At 43.2% G+C, this 24,926-nt stretch overlaps 1 protein-coding gene and 1 long non-coding RNA gene across 2 annotated transcripts in view; one reads left to right on the top strand and one right to left on the bottom strand.

Moving 5' to 3' along the window:
- Positions 1–7,978: 7,978 nt before the first annotated feature.
- LOC140128051 (uncharacterized) lies at positions 7,979–21,772 on the top strand. The gene is made up of 3 exons (XR_011855108.1): positions 7,979–8,354; positions 8,593–8,638; positions 21,489–21,772. It is a non-coding gene; the product is annotated as an uncharacterized lncRNA (long non-coding RNA).
- Positions 12,246–24,926, bottom strand: part of LOC140128050 (zinc metalloproteinase-disintegrin-like protein H3) — a 39,060-nt gene continuing 26,379 nt past the window's right edge. Inside the window, exons 12-25 of the mRNA XM_072149412.1 lie at positions 24,167–24,344; positions 22,607–22,696; positions 22,322–22,517; positions 20,579–20,681; positions 20,126–20,270; positions 19,425–19,505; positions 19,262–19,337; positions 18,611–18,704; positions 17,987–18,071; positions 16,757–16,825; positions 15,142–15,183; positions 14,836–14,868; positions 14,669–14,743; positions 12,246–14,372 (exon numbers count right to left, since the gene is read on the bottom strand). Coding sequence (XP_072005513.1) covers positions 14,346–14,372; positions 14,669–14,743; positions 14,836–14,868; positions 15,142–15,183; positions 16,757–16,825; positions 17,987–18,071; positions 18,611–18,704; positions 19,262–19,337; positions 19,425–19,505; positions 20,126–20,270; positions 20,579–20,681; positions 22,322–22,517; positions 22,607–22,696; positions 24,167–24,344 — 1,294 coding nt within the window. The 3' untranslated portion in view covers positions 12,246–14,345. The remainder of the gene's footprint in view (positions 14,373–14,668; positions 14,744–14,835; positions 14,869–15,141; positions 15,184–16,756; positions 16,826–17,986; positions 18,072–18,610; positions 18,705–19,261; positions 19,338–19,424; positions 19,506–20,125; positions 20,271–20,578; positions 20,682–22,321; positions 22,518–22,606; positions 22,697–24,166; positions 24,345–24,926) is intronic.

The following is a 24,926-nucleotide window of genomic DNA, read 5'->3' as shown; positions in this document are numbered from 1 at the left end:
CTCACCAGTTTAGCACTGAACAGGGTAAGGAACTGTCTCTTTACAGAGTACAGAGTCTCTTTTACCAGAGTAAAACGCTAATTAGCAGAAAGAAATATTTTTTGAGGAGCATGTTGTGTTCACAGAGGAGTTGTGGTCCACAGTTCATTTAATGGTGAAGGTACACTTATTTGGATCTGATGGGAAACAATGGGGCAGATTTACTTACCCGGTCCATTCGCGATCCAGCGGCGCGTTCTTTGCAGAGGATTCGGGTTCTGCCGGGATTCACTAAGGCAGTTCCTCTGACGTCCACCAGGTGTCGCTGCTGCGCTGAAGTTCGTCGGAATGCACTGAAGTTCACCGTCCTATCGTGGGTGCAGGTAAGCGCGTGTCAAGCGACGCTTTTTTTTTTTTTAAATGCAGGGGTTTTTCCAAATCCGTCAGGTTTTCGTACTGCCACGCCCCCCCGATTTCCGTCGCGTGCATACCGTTGTTGATGCGCCACAATCCGATCGCATGAGCCAAAATCTCGGGGCAATTGAGGGAAAATCGGCGCAAAACGGAAAAATTCGGGTAACCCGCCGTAAAAACGCGATTTGGGCCTTTAGTAAATTACCTCCATTATGTTCGTTCACAAACTAGGAAAAGACTGAACCCAAAGTGTGTGAAAAAGTCAGTGAAAGGTGGTGGAGGAAGTGTCATGGTTTGGATAATGTTTTCTGCAGTGCGAGTTGGACCTCTGATACAGCTACAACACGTGGTTCCTTCATTGAGTTCTTCATTGCTGTTCTCTAATTATCATCATTATCACATATTCTGCAAAATAATAGTTTTATGTTGAATCACTTTGGTAATTTTGTAAAACTCTTACAAAAAATCCATCAAATGTTCATCAATGAAGATTACATTATTTCTGAAATAATCAAGTGAGCGTACATTGTTCTGTAACTCTGATTTCCAGTGTATGGATTATCATTCTATACTAGTACATTGTATAATATTGAAGAACTTTCTAACAATTCAGGCAGTGGTCCCTGTATTGTCTCCTTCTACCCAAATTCCCCAATAAAACATGGACAATATTATCAGCCACATGGGAATAATGACATGGGTGGGGAATAAGCCCTTTCTCAGTACAGGCAGTCCTCGGGTTACGTACAAGATTGTTTCCATAGGTTTGTTCTTAAGTTGAATTTGTATGTAAGTCGAAACTGTATATTTCATATTATTTCAATAATTTTTATAATTGGAGTTTGAAAATTTTTTTCTGTAATGGAACCAAGGATTATCAATAAAGCTTCATTACAGACACCTTACAGCTGATCATTGCAGTCTGGGACTATAGTAAAGCATTCAGAGAGCTTCACCAGAGGTCACAGGGGGCAGTGGGGTCCGTCTTTAACTAGGGGTCGTTTGTAAGTCGGGTGTCCTTAAGTAGGGGATCGCCTGTATTTGGTTATTGTGTTACACTGTATATGGTGATCAGTCCTGGATACATGTTCCATCAATCTCTGATTCTTTCTAGTGGTAATGAGAGAAGCGTGAAGACAAGCGGCAGAACATGTGGTAATATTTAGGAGGTTTATTACTTGATACTGGGGTCCCGGATCCTGGAGGGTGATGTAGGATTCTGCTGTGAATGGCCGCCTCTTCACACCAGTACAGGCCGGAGTTTATGTTATCTACCTCCCACACCGCGGTCTGATGTTACCCATCCGTCTTGTTTTCTTGGGATGATGCGGTAAATTCCATAGCGCATGCTGGCGCTACTACAAGATAAAAATCTGTGTTTTCTATGAATCTATATTCCAGCTCAACTATTTTAGGTATTGTCCCTGGAGATCTGTGTAATCATACCTTTGTGTGTGATCTTCATAGTAGCAGGACTACTGAGTTACAGTGGGTGCAGAAAGTATTCAGACCCTTTTAAATGTTTCAGTCTTTGTTTCATTGCAGCCAATTGGTAAGATGAAATAAGTTACTTTTTTGCTCATTAATGTTCACTCTGCCCCATCTTAAAAGAAAAAACTGAAATGTAGATATTTTTGCAGATTTATTAGACAAGAAAAACTGAAATATCATATATTAATAAGTACACTGCGCTGTGATACTCATGTTTAACTCACATGCTGTCCATTTCCTTCTGATCCTCCTTGAGATGGTTCTACTCCTTCATTGGAGCTGTGTTTAATTAAACCGAATGGACTCGATTAGGAAAGTAACACTCTACTGTCTATACAAGACCTCACAGCTCACAGTGCATGTCAGAGCACATGAGAATCATGAGGTCTAAGGAACTGCCCAAGGAGCTCAGAGGCAGAATTATGGAAAGGCACAGATCTGTCTGAGGTTACAAAAGAATTTCTTCAGCACTGAGTATAGTGACGTCCATAATCCTTAAATAGGAGAAGTTTGGGACAACCACAACTCTTCTTCAACCTGGCCGTCCAGCCAAATTAAGCAATCTTGGGAGAAAAGCCTTGGCGGAAGACATAAAGAAGAACACTGGACCTCAGACTGAGCAGAAGGTTCACCCCCAACAAGACAATGACCCTAAGCACAACTAAAATAATAAAGCAGAGGCTTCAGAACATCTCTGTGACCATTCCTGACCAGTCCAGCCAGAGCCCGGACCTAAACCCAATTGAGCATCTCTGGAGAGACTTGAAAATGGCTTCCACCAACATTCACCATCCAACCTGAGGGAACTGGAGAGGGTCTGCAAGGAAGAGGCAGAGGATCCCCACATCCAGGGGTGAGGAACTTGTTGCATCTTCTTAACAAGACTCATTTGCAACATCCCCACCAGGGCCTGAACTTTTGGGCTTGGGGGTAGCTGGATTCCCTTGGTAGCTGAGTGGCTGGCTTGAGCGCAGCCTAGTGCTCGACTGGGTCACTGTCACTTGTAGATGGAAGAGGCCTTGTCAACGCTGAGCAGGTGGTTTTCAAGAATCCTGCTAAAAATGTTTACTGAAATAATGGGGCAGATTTACTTACCCGGTCCTGTCGCGATCCAGTGGCGCGTTCTCCGTCGAGGATTCGGGTCTTCCGGTGATTCACTAAGGTCGTGCACCCGATGTCCACCAGGTGTCGCTGCTGCGCTGAAGTCCGCCGTAGTTCACTGTCCTATCTTGGGTTGCTGGTAAGCGAATGTCAAGCGACACATTTTTAAAAAAAATCCGAATCCGTAGGGTTTTCGGATGGCCACGCCCCCCCCGATTTCCATCGCATGCAACCCGGCACCGATGCGCCACAATCCGATCGCGTGCGCCAAAATCCCGGCGGAATTCGGCGCAAATCAGAAATCGTTGGGATACCCAACGGAATCCCGCGATTTGGGTCCTTAGTAAATGAACCCCAATGAAATAAAGAGTAGGGGGCGCAGTTACACCTGGATACCTGCAGCCAGTACTTGTGGGGGGATTCTTCCTCAGGACCTCCAGCTCCTCTGTACATTCAGAGATTTTTTTCCTTGCTCCCTTATTTTCTTGCGGATTGTTCACCAGTGCCCCCTAGTGTCAGCATCGGCACATCCCATGATAAGGTCCAACAGTATATTATAACCCTTAAAGGGATTTCCCCATAATAGACGTATGTCCTCTAATATCCTGTGATCCCTACCCTACCCTCTGATTGCAGGGTGTCTTACAGCCGAGACCCCTCAATTGGCAAGTTTGGGGGGAACTGTAATTCCCCTAAATTTCACAGTACTACTTAGGACTTCCCGGATCAGCGTTTACTGCAAACTGTACCAGAAGTCCCATAGAAATCAGTGGAGAGATCCTGTGCACCGCTGACTTCTATAGGATATCTGAGACGGTTCACAGGATGGTCAATCCCACAAATCCTGGGAGTTGGGACAGATTAGGGGGATTTGTGGACAGATTGCTCAGGGTCTCATTTCCTGTGGGTAGTGACATCCTCATTGACAAAGGGAATAGTAACATGAATCTGTCAATGTATCCATACATTTCCAGGAGGAATAACAGAGGAACAATATTGTATAGGGTTAAACAGTGACCCCGAATTATTATGTCATGTGTTATATAGGTAATTATTAAAGTAGCCTTGTCTACAGACATATCCTGTTACCAAACAATAGTAGAATCCAGGCTAATTTTAATAAAAAGTTGTAATTTTGGCTTATTTTTGGGGTGGAACGTGTCTGGGCTAACAGTATTGGTATTTGTTATGTCTGTTTTTACGTTGTTTTCTGTAATGTTATGTTATTGTGATGGGAACCAGAAAATATGTGATGTTTCGTGCCAAATCCTAAAGAACGGTTCCGTATAATTGTCTTTGGCGCTGGAGCGTTATATATGATCTCGGGATAACCCTTACATCACCGCCTCAGAATGTCTTTTTTCAGTCAATTATCTCTAATCAGATCCTTGATGGAAGATCTGGAAAACTCAGGCAGGACTTCTTCATCTTGGTGAGAAAGTTGCAAAAAAAGTCTTGATTAAAACTGACAAAACACTTCCTATAGCCTTACACTGCAGTCATTCCCCTCCCCCCCAATCTATACTCTACTTCTCACTCCATACATCCAAATGTATTTTTCAGACTATAAGGCGCACCGGAGTATAAGGCGCACTATCAATAAATGCCTGCTAAAACATCTAGGTTCATATATAAGGCGCACCGGATTATAAGGCGCACCAACAATAAATGCCTGCTAAAACGTCTAGGCTCATATATAAGGCGCACCAGATTATAAGGCGCACCTGATTATAAGGATGAATGACCAGCAGGTGGCAGACCGGTGCACAGTTTAAGGCAGCTGTTGTCTGTCAGTCCGGTTCATATATAAGGCGCACTGGACTATAAGGCGCACCTTTGATTTCTGAGAGGATTTTTTGTGCGCCTTATAGTCCGAAAAATATGGTACATACATCCAGACTACAAATTGTTTGTGTGTATTCTGTTACCATGGAGACACATCTGTATGCAGCGATCTTAAAACAAATTGAAAGTCAAAGTTTAATTATAGACCTATTAAAAAAAAAAATTACAGCAATTTTAACCCCTTAACGACTTGGCCCTTTTTTTGTTTTTGCATTTCCATTTTTCACTCCACACCTTCAAAAATTCTATGTAACAAATTGTACTTCAAAGTGACAGTATTTAATATTCCATTCACTGGGTAGTGAGAAAAATAATTCCAAATGTGGTGCAATTGGGGAAAAAACACATTGGGCCACTTTCTTATGCCCTTAGTTTTTATGGGATTCACTATTTGCCCCGATTTATACATGTTGTTAATACTTTGAGTTGGTCCAATCACAGGGATAACAAATGTATATAGTTTTTATTGTGTTTTATGTCATTTAAAAAAATTAAAACCTTCTGTGAAAAAAAAAAACTGCATTTCGCCATTTTCTGGTGCTAATAACTTTTTCTTACTTCGGTATATGGAGCTGTGTGAGGTGTCATATTTTGCAGGATAGGCTGACAATTTTTTTCCTACCATTTTGGGGAATGAATGTGCTTTTGATCACTTTTTATAAAAATTTTTATAAGTTGCAAAATGAGGAAAAAGTGGCTTTCAATTATTTGGGTTTATTGCCGGGAGTACAGTGTTTTTCGGACTATAAGGCGCACCGGAGTATAAGGCGCACCATCAATAAATGCCTGCTAAAACATCTAGGTTCATATATAAGGCGCACTGGACTATAAGGCGCACCTTTGATTTATGAAAAAGTCTAAGAATTTTTGTGCGCCTTATAGTCCGAAAAATATTGTAAATGTTATTATATTTTGATAGATTGGAGGTTTGGGGATGCGGCGATACCTTAGATATTTGTGATTTTATTTGTTAATCTTTATATGAGTTCTAGGGAAAGGGGAGTGATTTGAACTTTTAGGTGTTATTATTTTTTTTTTTACTATTTTTCAGACCCCCCAGTGTACTTTAACCCTAGGTTGTCTGATTGATGGTACAACAGTATGGTAGTATATGGGGATTTTGCACATTAACCATATTAGTTTTGATCGTCCCTTCTAACATCCCTTTGGTCGTCATCAGGGTATGGCAATCTGTCCCTATGATGTACCAGCAGCATATTGTAACAGATCTGCATTAATCGCACAGTCTCGGGTCATGGGGACAGATTGGAGTACCATTGATGACATCACAGGGAGAGACAATCAAAACCAATATGGACCAAGATATGATACCATGGTCAATAGCTGCCACATTACTGCAGTGGAGATGGTAAATGGTAAACCAATCACCCTCAAAACAATAACAGGATACCAAGAAGTTTCCATGGTAACTGAGGGCCTGACAAAGAAATCCTAAATCCTTCCTAAATCACGTTCCTCTCCAGCTGGGACTTATCATTCATTCTGGGAACCTTTGTGACCTCCTGGAATGTAAATCTTCTCCTGTACGGGCCGCCTGCTGACTGTTTCTATCTTGCTTCACTAATGGGATAATCCCCATCACTTCCTCATTAAATGAGGCTGACTAAACCCAATAACCTGCTAGGCCGCAATGCTGGGCGCTACACAGTGATATGTACCCTGTAAGAGAGGTTTATGAGGGGATTTATCTTCTTTTTTTTTACTAGGTTGTGTGGTGTCATTTTGTCTTATTTTATGGGGCAAAACCGAAAATCCGATCAGCGGTTCAGTGCATTGGATCGCATTCCAGGGGCATATCTATGCCAGGTTGGACCCGGAGTAGTACTGCCCCATGGCCTACGCTTGATGCGCTTGATGCGCCTGTCCACTCCTTCACGGGCACACCGTTCTTTACAGTGGGGTGTAAATTGGGCTATTACTCAGACAGGGCTACATATTCCAGGTGTAAAAGACATGATAAATGTTGCCTTATTATCTTTTCACGATAAATAATACAACATTTTTCCTGTCTCTCCCAGCGTGGAGATAAACCGATGCATAAGGGTGATGAGAGAGAGACTTGCAATGACCATCCCCAGGGGTGTAACTTGAGGGGGTACAGAGGGTGTGGTCGCAACTGGGCCCAAGAGGCTTTGGGGGCCCATAAGGTCTCACTTTCCCATACGAGAAGATTAGTGCAATAAGCCATACATTATAGTCGGGGCCCTGGCACAAACTTTGCACTGCACAACTTCTAGTTACGCCAATTACCTCCCCTCTAAGTGTCCCCTATTATTATGATCAGTATGGGTCCCAGAAAGGTAACAACCCCATTGCTAGCAACTTTGATATTTCCTCCTTCCCACGGGATGTCTATCCTCCCTATGTCTATCATCTTGAAATTAATCTCTAGTATTTTTACCTTCCGAACAGCAATCATTTCTTGTGAACCATGCAAATTCTGCTTAACCCAATTAATAATGCGGAAATCACTAAGAAATCCTTTTCATCATGACATTTGTGCCAGTCATTTGTTGTAAAGGTTGACTCACCTCGTATTCACACTACGTTGCCTGAGTTTGTGACACCCCAGAAGATATTTTAGGAGTAGGAGCTCTCATGTAATAAGTGATGAATATGACCACTGGGGGGCTCCACTGCTGCTCCACTCATATTCTTTTATCACTCCCTTAGACTTTGGATGGAACAACATTGAAACCACTGCTTTATTTTAACCTCAGAGACCTCAATTGTCTCCTCCTTGTGACTGTTCAGTTTCATTAGTTGTATACATAAGTTACGGTATCTACACGTGTAGAAAGCTCCCTCTTCTGGCGGTTTCAGAATAATAGCTTGATTTATTTATTTCTTTTCAGCAACATTATAGGTGCTTTGTGTGTAAAGAGGTCCCTAAATGTGTTACCCCATTTTTTCGAAAGGATAGCACATGCACCATGTTCCTCTTAATGCTTTAAGTGTGGAATTTTAAGAGTGTGCTAAATCATAAAGGGGGTATTACGTGTGGGGTGGGGGCTCAGGGGTTAGAAGGGAAGCATTATGTGTTAGGGGGCTTCAGAAAAGGGCCAATTCTAGTTGGTTTGCCAAATTAGAACATATGATATACAGTTTGACATTACATTTTCGAGGTAGGCCAAAAAAAGCCATTACAGTGGGGGCCACACTATGGGATCATTGTACCAAATGGGGCAACAAGAAGGAAGCTTTGCACTATGTGGGGACTTATTAGGTGGTGTTACAAAGTGTAGGGGCCGTTAAGGTGGGTATTATTGAAAATTCTAGGGATTGAAGTACAGATCAGAGAGTCAAGACACCTAATCGATGTTTGATACTGATGACCTTTCAGTTTCTGTTGGCCAAAGGACTTCTAAAATCTCCTTCTCGTCGCTGGCTACAGCATTGAATCTGTTCGAGACACGCAGTCGTCGAACTGCTCTTCCTGTCGCTGTAAACAAAGGTACGCCACTGACAGGAGACGGTACAGGGCAACAGCAGCATCATCTTTGGTAAGTATAAGCTCTCTTTTTGTTGTTACCGCCCCCCCCCCCCCCCCCCGGCTGGTTACATGTTTTAGACAAAACCCTTACAACCCCTTTAACTCTGGTGCTGGAACAAGCTTCTGCAACCCTGGAATAGAGGATAGCAGGCTGTGTCTTTTTTCCTACTTTCACTGAACTAATCCACCACTTACCCACCCCACACCAATGCAGAAGCCTTTTTTGTTAACTTTGAGTCTCCTTCTAGGAATGTTCTGGGATGCCAGCCAATAAGAAAGCCTGCTTGCTACCAGGTAAGAATAAATATCCAATATGAATGTTTAAATATGATAATGAACAAGCATTAGAGAAAATGTAAGTACAGACCAGTAGGTGGCGGTATTGTTCTCTCTTGCTTAATCAGACAGGGGTTACATAAATTAAATCACTGGGAAATCACAATGGGAAAGAGGTCACCATTCTCCCTCAAGCAACACCAGAGGAGTTACCCAGAGTAACTTTGTAGGGACAACTCCCTGGGTCAGTACATATGGAGCTTATTGCTTCCAGCTCCACAAATGGTAAGGGACAGCTGAGAAAAAAAAAAGTTGTGAGCCCATCAGAGACATCTGAGACGTGTAGCCACAAACATGAGTGTTAATCAGAGTCATGCAACCATGACGCTGTATTCTCATCTAACATTTGCAACCACAAAGCTTTGTACCTATCTAAAACTTGTAACCACTAAGATGTTTATCCATCAGAGATGTATTACCAGAAGGCTGTGGACCAGAGACTTGTAATGACTAAGCTGTTCCTGATAGAGGCTACAACTACCAAGATCCACGCCCATTTGTGACCGTAATTACGCAGTGTAAACATTGTACCAATACTCGCTCAAATAAAGTGCTGATTCTTTTAGCTTTGCTGTTCCTACAAGACCCTAAAGGGGGTACAGTAATGGGTTCCAGAGCCAGACTTCTCAAATTAACCACTAGGCCCAAGATGCCAGGCCTTACAGTTACACAACAGCTCCCCAGCTATCGTGACTTTACCCCAGTGCAGTGTGGGGGCAGCTGGATTCCCAGGGACTGGAGTGACTGGCTTGTAGTGCGGCCTAGCACCAGAAATATGTCATGGTGGCTCGGTCCAGTAGAATAGGCCCTGTCTATGGCTGTCAGGGCAGCAGGGGGATGCAAGAAGAGGGGGAGGCCGCAGTATAATTAAGGGATCCCCGGGGGCACTCCATGTGTATGTATAGTGATAGATCCCTGGGCAGATAGTGATGGGGAGACCCACGGTGATGATGGCAGTAGCCAGGGAACACACATGGAGACAGAAATCTTGAACAAAAGCTCATATAATGGCGCATAGTGCAAAAAAAGCAGCAGGTAACGGGCTGTAAACGTTCCTCTCTGCAGGAAAACACACGGCGATAGACTAGTTGGCTATTTGGAGTGTACCTAGTCAGGGGCTGGTTATCAGGAGCCCAGATTGGCTCTGCTGCGTGGGCAGCAAGGTGACAATCTCTGTGGAATTATCACATGGAGACACAAGATGCCTTTTTTGTGTGAATTGCGGGAGTTGGCTCACTTGATCCAGCCGTCTAATCAGATAACCGCGCTCTCTATAAACCGCTAAAATTGGTTAGCAAGTGGTGTGGAGAGGGGTGTCTGGCGGATATGAGGCTCCCTATTATACATTTAATATAGAGTTGTTCAGGAGCCAAAAGAGACAGTTCTTTTTAGTAAGCTAATGATCCAGCTCACTAAGAAGAGCCGGAATTCTCATCACTATAAGGCCCCATTCACGCCATATGGAGCAGGGCCGCGGTACAGTACAACGTGTGCTCACCATACCATGCCATCACAAAAAAGATAGATCTTGCGCTATCTTCGGCTGTAGGAACGGCCATGCAGTGCTATTTCCTGCGCGCTGACATATGCTCGCCCAAGCTATGGATGTACCCTAAGGGGCACTTCCTGACCCAGAGCCTTGGAAGGAGCTCCCATTTAGAAACTTTTGCTGAGCTAATTCCAAAAAATGCTAAGCCCCAATTAATGACCAGCCTGGGCTCTACAAATGTCGCTAAATAATCAACACTTAACATTAACCCTTCAGTGATATGCTATTACAGGTGTTATTACTCCATTCTGATAGTAGGTGGCTAACACGTTCCCCTAACAAATCAGGGGAAGGTGTCTAAATCTGATTTAGTAAGGACCTGTCCAGCGGGACATTACACTTGTTTGTCATTATTGATTGCTTACATTACCAGCGGAGATCTGCATTAATCCAATACAAACAGACTTACGGTAATAGTATCATGACAGACAGTATCATTTGTGTCTCTCTTAAGTGTTCAGGATCTCCCCAGATAATTATTTTAGGTAAAGCTGATGATGCAATGATGCAATGGCTGCACCATGGAAAGGTAAATAATGTTACAGGCATGACATAAGAAGCTCGCCAAGAAAGCAAATAAATATTTGTATTCAGTGAGCCAGAAATAAATCTAATTGTCAGGTGCTGAGTGATGTCACCCATAGAAGGATATTAATAGATTGTTGTGATGGATTCTCTTTGGTGAGAGTTAAATAATTGATCTGATTATAATGTTGAAATAAAAACATGGCAGAAGGTACTGAGCAGATTGTACATAGTGTCCTATCTGCAGGCAGCATGTTATAGAGCAGGAGGAGCTGAGCAGATTGTACATATTGTCCTATCTGCAGGCTGCATGTTATAGAGCAGGAGGAGCTGAGCAGATTGTACATAGTGTCCTATCTGCAGGCAGCATGTTATAGAGCAGGAGGAGCTGAGCAGAGTGTACATAGTGTCCTATCTGCAGGCAGCATGTTATAGAGCAGGAGGAGCTGAGCAGATTGTACATATTGTCCTAGCTGCAGGAAGCATGTTATAGAGCAGGAGGAGCTGAGCAGATTGTACATAGTCTCTTATCTGCAGGCAGCATGTTATAGAGCAGGAGGAGCTGAGCAGATTGTACATATTGTCCTATCTGCAGGCTGCATGTTATAGAGCAGGAGGAGCTGAGCAGATTGTACATAGTGTCCTATCTGCAGGCAGCATGTTATAGAGCAGGATGAGCTGAGTAGATTGTACATAGTGTCCTATCTGCAGGCAGCATTTTATAGAGCAGGAGGAGCTGAGCAGATTGTACATATTGTCCTGTCTGCAGGCAGCATGTTATAGAGCAGGAGGAGCTGAGCAGATTGTACATATTGTCCTATCTGCAAGAAGCATGTAATAGAGCAGGAGGAGCTGAGAAGATTGTACATAGTGTCCTATCTGCAGCCAGCATGTTATAGAACAGGAAGAGCTGAGCAGATTGTAATTAGTGTCCTATCTGCAGGCAGCATGTTATAGAGCAGGAAGAGCTGAGCAGATTGTAATTAGTGTCCTATCTGCAGACAGCATGTTATAGAGCAGGAGGAGCTGAGCATATTGTACACAGTCTTCTATCTGCAGGCAGCATGTTATAGAGCAGGAGGAGCTGAGCAACTAGAACATAATTTGGGAGATCTACAATTTATTTTCCTTTTTTGCAACTATTTTGTGCTTAATTGTAATTTTGTATTCTTATTTAGCACCTGTACTCCAATGTGCTACTTTTCCTTGTTTGAACTCCATTTATACTTATATAATCCAGCAGTTTATCTATCAGCAGGCGGCATGTTATAGAGCAGGAGGAGATGGGAGTTAACGTGTTGTAGGTCTGTTCTAGAACCATAAAGCTTGTTGCCTCCTTGTTAGTAATGTTCTACGGTTACAATCATCTGCTGATCTCAGGTGCCCCCTGGACAGTGGTAGCTGTGATCATAGACAAATAACTCTTCATTCTGAGAATTCCTCCATTTTCACCCCATAAACCACTACATGAGTCCAGTTATGGAATATCCAGTTTATTGCACCTCAATAAAAACAATACAGTAACAAATAAATCACATATATCATCTTTTTCCCCTCTACTTACAAAGTATGAGAGAAAAAATGTAAAAAATATCATATAAAACACAGCCTTACAACGTTTTGGGCTGGAAAATACAACCATGAGATTTATAAATATTACAAATACCCAAATCACAAGCAGCACCAAAACCCGTCATAATAGAAATTAAATTAACCCTATGTACACACAGTATATACAGACATGGCACCGGCCTGGGTGCGGAGTAGTGATCATCATCGTAGTGAAGGTGCTGGAAGGAGCCGTCTACACATTGGCCTTTTCTTTTATCCTGTAAAGTTGTAGATGAGCCCTTGGGGGGCCCCCATCTCTTAGGGGGCAGCGATTATCTAGGTGGACTCTCTGTTTCTCTGGAGGACCCAGAACATTACAGCAATGTATTGATTTTAATGAGACTTGTGCAATGCTTCGTTTCACCTGTAGGAGTGCTGCAGGGAAAATTAACACTTTCTGCCAGGTTCCCTAAAAAAGAATACTTTTTCAATGGGTGTCTCAGTAGGAGGATGTTATAGAGTGGCACTGAAATCCATATACAGGCAGTCCCCTACTTAAGGACACCCGACTTACAGACAACCCATAGTTACAGACAGACCCCTCTGACCTCTAGTGAAGCTGTAAGGTGTCTGTAATGAAGCTTTATTGATAATCCTTGGTCCCATTACAGCAAAAAATGTTTAAAACTCCAATTGTTACTGGGACCAACTTTTTTTGTCTGGATCTACAATTATAAAATATACAGTTTCGACTTACATACAAATTCAACTTAAGAACAAACCTCCAGACCCTATCTTGTATGTAACCCGGGGACTGCCTGTAATCAGCATTAGCCTCATGAAGTTATTAATTTGTGGAAGAAATTGGATCCCTGTCGACTTTGCCGGAACAGGGATTTAAAAGGGCATTGTGTCGTCCGTGATCGGATTTTGGCGCAATAGCGCCAGCTTTCATGCGTCAAAAATTGGGGGCGTGGCCGTCGGAAGATCTGACTGAGCGCGGAATTTAAGATTAAAATTGTGTCGCAAGCATGCACCAGGAAGAAGATGGTGAACTCCGGCGGACCTGAGCGGGGTAGCGACACATGCAGGATATTGGGCGCACGATCTTAGTGAATCGCGGCAAGGTGCATTATCATCGGACAACGCACTTTCGGAAACTCCTCCGTACAGGTAAGTAAATGTGCCCCATTGTCTCAGCCGGTTTCACAAGAGGGAGTTTCCGTCAGCTGCTCATTTCTATAACAGTGGCCACTATAGGGGAAATGTGGTATTGCAGGCTTTTTATAACAGCTGTCTAGATGGAGTCTACGGTGGGAAATCTCCACCAATGTGGCCCACACACCATAACAGGGTAAATAGTAAGGGCTTATCAAAATGAGACGGCTATTTAAGGCACAAGGTTAAGAAAAAAAAACCCACACAAATCATCTTCATCTTATTTTACGTAAAAAAAAATTGTGCAATATATTTACAAAATGAAAAAGGGCTAAAACCAGTAAGGAATATACAACTTTCATGAGTTCTGGGTAGTAAGGTGGGGGGTATTGTATAAACCAATGTGCCCCGGCACTATTTTTAAGTGTCAGGCCTTGCTTTGTAGCAAATGACTACGCCCCTAATGCTGCCCCCCATCTTGCTGCAGGTGGTGCTGCCTGAGGCAAGAGACTCGCCTCATTGCTGGTGCACTCCTGATGGAGCCTTGGAGTCTCGGGGCCCTAAGACCAAATATAAACACCACTACAGGGACAAGTTACAAATTTTACATTGGAGCCCAGGAACTTCAAGTTACCCCTCTACTGATACCTGGTCCCTTTACAAATGTTCTGGTTCCCTATATTGGTGGAGGGCATTGATGAGCCCATTCTGAGCTACCCTTCTCAATCATGCATTCACTACTGTTACTGGTTTATTTTTCAGTGCACTGACGACTATAAAAACATATTAAAAAATGTACAAACAACCTAAAACTATACCAACGTCATAACAAAAAGTTCTCGAAGAGAAGAAAGTCCCACCGCTCTTCCCAAGTCTTCCATATTAATTCTTGACGGGGGGTTTCAATGCCTGCAATTAGGATAGAAATGAGGTGTAAACTGTGGTATTATTTATGTTACTATCATATATATTTTATGTAGATCATATATAAGGGTGGTCTTGTTAATAGTACATCCCAACGACGTCCAATGAACGTCATCACAAAGCAGTGGAAGAGTCTTGTCCATTCCGAGTCGTGAACAATCCCTACTATTAGTTGCACCAGCTCATACATCTCAGCTCTGATTCATGATAGATTGTACGTAACTTAATTATTCCATAAATCTGGTAGACATGACAAGACATTGGAGAACGGTCTACCCTACCTTGGGAGGAGCGGTAGGTGGGGCAGGCTTCGTGGTGGGTACAGGTGGTGGGGCATTAGTGGGCCTCTGTATTGCCTGTAACAAAGCAATCACATTACTAATATGTATCTCATACATAATAACATCTCACACAGAGAAGGGGGGGGGGGGGGGTGTTGGTTTCTTACCGGAGATTTTTTGGCAGATTCCACTGAAGTCTTCTACAAAGAAAATAAGAACAAATACAAATTTAGAAGTTGAGATAATTGAGTAAAAGATCACCTTGATCCAATAAAGTCTCAATATAATTAACCTCATAATGCCCTTAATCCTAAACTACTTATACATGTAGTATGTCCAGGTTGTATGTCCAGCCAATGAACACCCAGCCTTTAAGAAGCTTCAAGTCAATGGATGAGACCAAGAAGAACTTTCTCAAAGTTCAGAAATTTAGGTCTACTACATTTTTTTATTCTTTATCTTTCGGTCCTTACCACAGAGAACTGCGGAGCCTGGTATCCATCTCGACTTGGCGGCTACGAAAAGAAAAAGTAAACTTAACATACAGATGGATTAATAGAACACAAGACGCTCACGTGATACACATGACCTGCAGGGATAGGCTTGCCCAACATTAACCCAAAACTTCTGTAGTAGGTTGAGATACATTTATAGGTTCTACTACAGCACGTTTAGATGATTCAGTAGAAGACAACCCTCTTTGAGGCTAACCTTGTGCAGGTCACGTACTACCCAGAACCATGACTTGAGGTATACCAGGATTTTACAATGTCGGTGTATACTTATGATAAGTCATTTATATACAATTTGCTGAGGTCCCACCCCAAAGACCTCCTTTTGAATAGATGCCCCTTACATGTGCTGATTAGTGGAGGTTCTAGAACAGTGGTTCTTTAAGGGCACCTACCACCACAAATCTACCTATAAAGGTAGATCGGGTGGTAGGTGAATCAATGGGACGTGAGGATAGCCCTTTTAAGGGCTAATCCTCACGTCCCCGCACTTTTTTGTAAACTTATTACCCTAATATGTTAATTTACTTATGCGGCTACTGGGGCGTGGAGTAGCCACATCTGAGGTTACACGAGGCGGCTACTCCACGCCCCGGTAGCCACTTTTCCCCTCCTACTCACCATGTTCGGCGCGCAGCTGCTCGTAGCTGCGCGCCCTCGTCCGACGATCCTGCCGTCTGCGCATGCGCAGAACAGCAGGCCCGCGTCTGGGCAGCCCCGGCTTCGGAGCAGTGACCGCGCAGGCGCGGGCCTGCTGTTCTGTGTATGCGCAGACGGCAGGATCGGCGGACGAGGGCGTGCAGCTCCGAGCAGCTGCGCACCGAAGATGGGTGAGTAAGAGGAGAAAAGAGGCTACCGGGGCATGGAGTAGCCGCCTCGTGTAACCTCAGATGCGGCTACTCCACTCCACGCCCCAGTAGCCGCATAATAAAATTAACATATTAGGGTAATAAAAGTTTACAAAACAGTGCGGGGACGTGAGGATTAGCCCTTAAAAGGGCTATCCTCACGTCCCATTGATTCACCTACCACCCGATCTACCTTTATAGGTAGCTTTGTGGTGGTAGGTTTCCTTTGACCTTGTTTGAGGTACCGAACCCACCAGTTTCATATGCACATTCACCGAACCCTTCTTTAGTGATAAATCAAATACGTGTGTGCCTTGACCTCCGTGGCGGAGGCTCCGCCGAACCCCTGAGACCGACTCACCGAAATCCTAGGGTTTGATAGAACCAGGTTAAGAACCACTGTTCTAGAAGGTGGAACCTCCACCAATAGTACAATGATGAGCTGAAGTAAGAATGAGTGATTAAGAGTACCTGGAGTCTACTATATCCTTGGGATCTATTGGACATATAAGGGATTCCAGATTTTACTATGTTTTATTCAGCGTCGGACCATCAATACCTAGAGAATAGACCCTAGTAGCCTCCAATTTGGATTGTCTTGAGATGAACCTGTGGAGCTTAGGTCCATCAGGGGATCCTGTGGTCCTCTGGTGGACCAGTCCAAAACTGGTTGTACTATATTTTGGGCCACTAACCTCATTATAAATGTGTTATAGAAAATAATGTACCTGTGGCACTTGTGGTTTCTTTGGCTTTGCTGGAGGAGGTGGTGGAGGGTAGACATTCTTGGTGCTTAGCTGTTTATAAAAAAATAATTGACTTCATTATTTCTATATTCTTAAAATTCTAGTTTATGCATAGCTATTGTATTGCTTTATGTTTAAAGGGAACCTATCACCAGGAGACCCATTTTTATCACTCCCCCAGTCCCCACAGAGCATAGTACATACACTGCCAAAGTGTTTTGTATTAAAAATTGGTTTTACAGAAAAAAAGATACGTTATATTGTACCCATTTTTAGCACTCCCCCAGTCCCCACAAAGCATAGTACATATTCTTTTGTATTAAAAATTGGTTTTACAGAAAAAAATATATGTTATATTGTACCTTTCATTAGCGTCTGCTGTGTGACTAGGCAGTTGCCCAATGGGAGGGGCTGGAAAGGAGCAGTCCCCCCCACCCTTGGAAAACAGCTTCTCCATGTGTCCTTTTCAAGTGTCCTTCACTTGGGATTGGCTGCAGAGGAGCAGGGGGCGTTGCTAAGCCAAGTGATGGGTGTTTTAATGTATTTGAAAAGGACACATGGAGGAGCTGTTTCCCAAGGGTAGGGGGGAAACTGCTCCTTTCCAGCCACTCCCAGTGGACGAGTGCCTAGTCACACAGCAGATGCTAATGAAAGCAATATAACATATCTTTTTTTCTGTAAAACCAATTTTTAATACAAAAGAATATGTACTATGCTTTGTGGGGACTGGTGGAGTGCTAAAAATGGGTCTCCTGGTGACAGGTTCCCTTTAAGTCATGTTCTTTCAGTTTAATGTGTTCATTATGACCATTGACCATATGGTCTACATGGTAAGAGACCCTGTTCAGGCTCAATCTGTAATACTCAGTTGTCCCAGCTAGTGGCTGGAGACTAGCTGCTATGAGGTCTCCCATATACTGCACTCAGACAGTGAAGGAAAGAGTTTGTCTAAAACTAACTTTACGATTCATGTAAAAGTTGGTGACCTATTAAGGGATTTCATGAAAATAGTTCAGATTACTTGACATTAATGTGTATAAGGGGTCAATCTTATGATCAACTAGGGCAAATGATTTCCATTATCAATTCTCTATATGACTAAAGAGTAAATTAGGAAGTTTAGGTCACACATTTAGACTTTGGACAGGGGATAAATATTGTTATTGGAAACACCTCGGGGCTAATGAGATTTGTCTCCTCAGTTTCTCTCACCTCCGGTGTTGACACATTGGAGCCAGACTTCACTTGAGGTTGGTAGAAGGTCGGATTTGTTGTACCACTTATTCTGTTTGCAGATCTGTGAAAAATGATCCGTGGAAATGGAATGAGATAACATAATCTGAGCACTCGAGGAGCCATTAAAATGACTGATTAAAGTGGTTTGTCTAAGAGCAGTTTCCACTGGATGAAGCTCTTGATGTTGAGGGACACCTATACATGACCGTATTGGCTCTCATATGTTAGCAAGTAGTAATGAAATCATGGCCAAGGTTGTGTTTGTTTCAATGTTTTCTATGGAGAAATCCGGTCCTGCTTAGTTTTCTTGTAGCGCCACCACAATGGGAAATAAGGAATTACATAATACCATAAAAATCTATGGGTTATCTAGGTCCATGACTGGTCCTCCAGCCCACCCTATTTGTAGCCTTTCTACTTTAGCAAAAAGATTAGAATCTTGATCTATTAACTATTCATTTTTCATGTTTCAAGAAAACCACTGATTCTATCCACTTCCCTATGTGGCTCCTCCCCTGAGGATCTATTACATAGCCCACCATATGAATAGTTGCCCTGCGGTAAACATACTCCTTAAAAATGCAGCATTAGCCATCCTACCTCTTTCCACACTTCTTTCGGAACACAAACATTAGGATAAGTCCAGCCACCAGCAGAAGAGCGATGACGATGACCACCACAATGATGACAATATCTGAAACAACAAGATAACATCAGGATTTAGGTTCCTTCTAACTATAATCTAATGTCTTGCAATTTTTTTTCCCTATATTTAAAATTACAACATATTACATCTGAATATGATGCCGCCACTTAAGCAGGGGTGTGGCCTAGGCAAGGCCAGAGCTTGGGCAGGGGCGGAGCTATAGTGAGTTTAGAGAGGTCAAACCTTTGATTTCAAGCACAAAATGTCGATTTTTATCTTGATTTTTAAATGCAATATAAAGATTTGTCTCACAGGGCTAAAGAATTTTGCTCTCAAGGATTGTAGGGAAAATAAAAGAGGACAATGAACAGCAAGATGGATACATCACACATTCATAAATAAACTCTATACTAATGACATGTCATCATCAATAGGTTAAACAGGGTGAAAATATCAGTTTTTTCCAAATGCAGCGCCACTGTTGTTGATAGTTTATGTCTGGTACTGCAACCTGACTATATTAACTTACATGGAGATTCTCAAAAATACCTTGGATAAAGGTGGGGCTATGATTGAATAATATTTAATAAGATTAATAAACCTACTTGTATCTGAGGTGGCATCACAGTTCGGTGGTGCCCATCCTTCCTGGCACTGGCACTGTAGTTCACTGTCGCAAATCTGAGGGCAGACCATATATAAGGTTAATATAGTTTTCTACGATATTGTCTAGTCTATACAACCCTATTCTATGTATTCAGTCCTTACCCCATGCCCGGGGCAGTTGGCAGAGCAGTTGGATGACCGGTAAGCGCTGTTAATACTGATACAACTTCCATCATAACAAACCTAAAGAGAACACACAGATAATCGTCACTGTACACTACATGAAAAATCCAGCATCAAGATATCTGTGACTCATAATACATCGACTTTCCATACTAATATCTATTCTTATTATAAGGATGTGACACAAAACCACTCATTGGGGACATGTATTTTTGTTTTGATCTGTTTTTATTTTTTGGGACTTTTTAGGCACTTTTGCGACTATGCCAGGGTCTGTTGCAGTTTTCCAAAATGTATCTTTCTATGACAGATGTTTTCTTTGTTTTGCAAACTTTTTAGATGCAAATTAGAGACTTTACAGCTGCAAAATGAAGTACAACTGACCCCATGTTTAGTTCTATACATGCACCTAAAAAGTAGCAAAACCCTGCAAATCGGAAATAAAGAAAAAAAATGTAAAATTTTGAAAGATTTATAAAAATGCTACAGTATGGCGACTTAGCCAACTTCCAAAAAATCGCAAAGGAAAACAAATGATACACGTGCCGCATTTGGTGTAACAGAATTCGGTGCAATGCCTCATTTCTCCTGCGGGGGCACTGTAGGACTGCTGAATGGTTTCAGGTCCGAGGTCCTTTCTTGCTTTGTAAACAGATATGTAACGTTTGAGTAGCACTTACACTTCCTTCTGCACACTTTGTTCCGTTTTGAACCATTCCACCTTGAGCAAGGACCCCCCGACAGTTTCTAAATTCTGCGACAGAAGCGTAGATGCTGGGGGTTTCACTACCTCCAAAGCAGTAGAGCACCCCGCACTTCACATCACTGTGGAAAATACAAAGTCTATTAGTATTTTTCTGCTTGATTGAGAAATTCCCATTTTACAAACTCCAGCACTACAATCACAAGTGCTCAGGAGGCGGGGCCATCATGTGTAGTACCCCCCCGGGCTCTCTGCACTGAATACCCCCTATCCTAACATCTTTTCTTTAAGTGACACTTGTCATGGAGACCTTGTACAACTATGTGTGCAGTGTGAACAAGATCCAACCACAGGATCATTTCTGACCATGGTTGACCACCACAATTTTCTGTGGTGGTCGTGTAGTAAGGATCGGGGACCCGGTACTCACCTAGGCTGGCACGCTATATAACTGCCGTCCACCTGCTTACAGTGGCCATACTGGACGCCTCGCTTATTTGTATTGAAGCAGCTGTCTTCTGCCACCACCGCACCTACATGACAAAGTATAACCTGGTGACTACAAGATTTTACCAAGGCGACTACGTATTGGTCATATTGGAGTCCTCTGCAGGTCCTTTAGAGAACACATACATCCGTCTAGAGGTCCTTTTACCCAGGAATATTTATATATGACTATAAGTTACTATTTCAGGTAGTCTGATTATCCCAAGTATTCTTGTATATGGGGCAGGTGTGTGTGTGTGTGTGGGGGGGGGGTAGCTGACGGCAGAAAAACTTTAGGCCAACACTTATATAAACTATATGACCACCTTAGGAGGATGCTATGGCTTCCAAGGACAGACAATGCAAAGACTGCAGAGCGTGTTGGGTGATATGAGGAGAAGTGTGCACCAACTTTTTTTCTGGGTGCACCTTTAACATACAACGTGAGACACAATTCTATCGAGTCGCAGTAATAAATGTGGCACGCTGTCCGAATCAGCATGAGAACGCCCCTTTAGGTGAAGAATTTTGTGGCGTGGTGGACACAACACAAAACTGGTGCAACAGTTTGCATGTTCTTTCAAGTGCAAAGTCAGACAGACACTTTAATAAATGTTGCCTTATGTGTATGTAGTGACCCAGAGAGGGTAACCCCTGCGATGCTGGAGGAGAGACTGATCACCTGACTCCTGCCAGTCACTGCAGGTTAGCTCAGTATATTTTTGTATAAGCCCTGTCTGAATGAGAAAGATGGAGTAACACGGCTACCTGTCGGCCTTTATTTGCACTAAGTGCTAATTAAGATATATTAATATTCATGCTTATTATTTGATTTGCATAATGTCGTTTGGTAGCAGGCAGGTTCCTAATTGGCTGGCCACCCATAACTTTCCAGAAGAAAGAACCAAAAAGTGTTGGAGACAGAAAGCCAGCCTGCACACCTGCACTGCAGAGCTACAGAAGCCTAATTCAGCCCAGTCAGAGGATATCCATTGAACTACAGCCACCAGTGAGAAGGATTAATCCAGGGCTTAGCCACAGCCGGACTACAGTCAATTCTACCTCAGCCCAGTCGACTAGCAAACAGAGTCAGCATTTTTGTTTCTTGTTGCTGTTTTTTGATTTTGAGAATAAAAAAGAAGTTGGATTTTAATGTCTCCACATGTGTCTCTGGGATAGCTGCTTTAGTGTCCAAGGCCTCCCCTCTAATACCAGCCCATGTCAGGTACCAGCCAGGAGTCCCCTAAAGCTGTGCGGCTCCCCTTTCAGAAAAAGTCCATATAAAAATAAAAGGCATATAAAAATAAACAAATAAAATGACAAACATGTCAGGTATTACCGCGTCCCAAAATGCCCATTCAATCAAAATATAAAAATAGTTATCCCCAGCAGTGAAACCCATAATGGAAAATAGCACCCACATGTCCGAACTGACACTTTTTTGCTATTTTACAACACATAAAATCAATTAGCAGGGTGAGCAAAGAACAGTATCTAATATATAATATATCTACGGTAATATAGAAATACAGAACATGACTATTAGCACCCCGTGATTTGTATGTGGTCCTCAGATAGGAGACCAGACAACTTTGAAGCTTTCTAGATAGATGGAATCTCAAGGAACAGAAAAGAATCTTCAGGTTCCTTATATATAAATCTAGTTCAAGTTTGGGGGTACACTTACTTGCTCCCCACAGTTGAGTGCACTGGCTTTCAAGCATGGGGCACTTTCCATTGAAACAGACCCCTTGGCCGTCGTTGCACGGGTGTCCATTGAATATATAGCGATCTTTGGGACATAGTGGAGACTTTCCATCACACATATCGGGCAGGTCACAGTCATCTTTTGCGGGTCTACACACGGACCCCACTTTCTTAATCTACAGAGAGAAGATACCATCAACCCAAAAAATTGGCATTTGCCTTATGTGAAATCTGACTGTATTGATATGTGTGAGGCTTCACTCACCTTGCACTTATCACAGCACTCCCCATCTGCACACTGCACTTCAGCCTTGAACCTACAGGTGGCAGCATCGCAGCAGGGATTGGTGCATTCCTGCAAGACATTAAGAAAACCTTGAGGAAGAAATAATATTTGCATTTCTAAACGATGAGAAAAACTGTGGAGGTCACTCAACTTTTTGACCTTTAAAGGAAATCTAACATCACAAACCAGTATAATAAACCAGGGACATTACTCATAGATCCAGCACTGTGTCTGTGGTAATCTTCTTATATTTGTTATCCATAGCCTCCTGTCTTCTAAAATCCACTTTTTAAATTATGGTAATGAGCCAGAAGGGCTTCTGGGGGTGTTACCAGAGACCCTCTGTGCTGTAGATTCACTAGCTGTTACACTATCTTCCCCTCAGTACCTCCCCCCTCCCTCTGCCCATTGTAATCTCACTACAGCAGAGGAAGTTTCAGCACACTGGGGCAGATTTACTTACCCGGTCCATTCGCGATCCAGCGGCGCGTTCCCTGCGGTGGATTCGGGTCCGCCCGGGATTCATCAAGGTAGATCCTCCGCCGTCCACCAGGTGGCGCTGCTGCGCTGAAGAGCATCTGAACGCACTCAAGTTCACCAAGCCGGACCAAGTGAAGGTAAGCGCGTCCGAATCTGTTGGGTTTTTGCTCGGCCACGCCCCCCCCGATTTCCGTCGCGTGCATGCCGGCGCCGATGCGCCACAATCCGATCGCGTGCGCTAAAAACCCGGGGCAATTCAGGGAAAATCGGCGCAAATCGGAAATATTCGGGTAACACGTCGGGAAAACGCGAATCGGGCCCTTAGTAAATGACCCCCACTGTGGCAGGGAGGAAGTGCTTCTTGCACACTGTGAATCTGCAGCACGGAGGGGCTCTGGTAACACCCCCCCAGAGCCTTTCTGACTTAACAGTTGATTTTAGAAGGAAGGAATCCATGGATAACAAATATAAGGCGATTACCACAGTCACAGTACCTGGATCTGTGAGTAATGTCCCTGGTTTAATATGATGGATTTTCATTCTAACACAGATAGGATGCAGTACCTAAACTGCCCTGCGGAGGCACTGCAGCGGAATCAAAGCAGCTCATCCTCATTATTATTATTATTCTCATGGCACATCATACGTATACCAATAGTAATGGATTATAATCTGGGTCTTTTAGATAGCTGGCAGGGGCTTAGGGGTCCTTGCGTGCTCATGGCTACCCAAAACACCTACCAAGTTTGATACTGCCCTTAGAAATTATAAGGATAGGGACTTCCAGTCCAGAACTCCTCATACATATATGAACCCTACACAAACCCTTCTAGCGCCTTTGAAGCACCTCCAAAGGTCCTTAAACGTCCAGCACTGAAAACCAACAAAAGGCACCACCAACTCTCGATTCTCAAAAAGTGTCAAGACCCAGAATTTTCATAGACCTCAGGGCCCAAGGCAGTCTTAATCCCCCTCCCCTGTATATGTGTCTACCAAATACTGACCAATAGAAAAATGTATGAGTACAAGAACAAGAAGAGTTGTCATGGGGACACACACCTGCACGGTGCCGCAGTCGCACTGTTCTCCCAGCTCGGTGAATTTATTTCCGCACACGGCCGGGGACATGACATATTGCTTCAAGGGCTCGTCCCTCATGCACTGCGGCATTTTGTCATAGATAAACTCCTGAAAGTTGCTGAGACTGCACGAACTGAACAAAAAGGGGGGTTTGTAGCTGGAAAACAAAAGATAAAATAAGTCAGGTATTCCATAAAAACAAGACGTATCCGGATGTTTGTAAGATCCTGATTCCATATGTTCCAAGAGACTGGAATTGAAAATCTTATTATAACTGTATTTGACCATGAAAAACTGTAGAGAGTCTTAGGTACGCAGTGTGGATTTATTTTCCAGGACTGTAGCTGTTCCATGTGCACTGAGGGCTTGTCCTTACACTGCTGTGCCCTGAGTGCTCTGCATTGAGCTTCTCACCAGAATAGACAAATCAGCTCTAAATGGCTGCTGTAGTATTCAACCAGCAAGTTTGAGAGTCTGTACAGAAGCGTAGTGCGAAGAGCTAAGAACACAGCAGTGTAAGTACTCCCAATTGCACTGGAAATGTTTCCTCACACTGCTTTCCTCTTAGCTCCTTGCCATCAGCTGCCCCAAATCCATTCCCCTCTGCTCTTTTATTTACAGCTATAAAGGCTTCTGGTTTATTACTACAGCAGCCTCTAAGCAGCAGGGAAGGATGTGGAGCAGCTATATTCAGAGGTCACAGAGCACAGCAGTGTTAGGGTCGGCTACAATCCTTGAA

This window comes from Engystomops pustulosus, chromosome 4, assembly GCF_040894005.1.
Source record: "Engystomops pustulosus chromosome 4, aEngPut4.maternal, whole genome shotgun sequence".
In the NCBI taxonomy this organism is placed as follows: domain Eukaryota; kingdom Metazoa; phylum Chordata; class Amphibia; order Anura; family Leptodactylidae; genus Engystomops; species Engystomops pustulosus.
The sequence above is the reverse complement of the archived record's forward strand: the minus strand, read 5'-3'. Positions and strand labels throughout refer to the sequence as shown.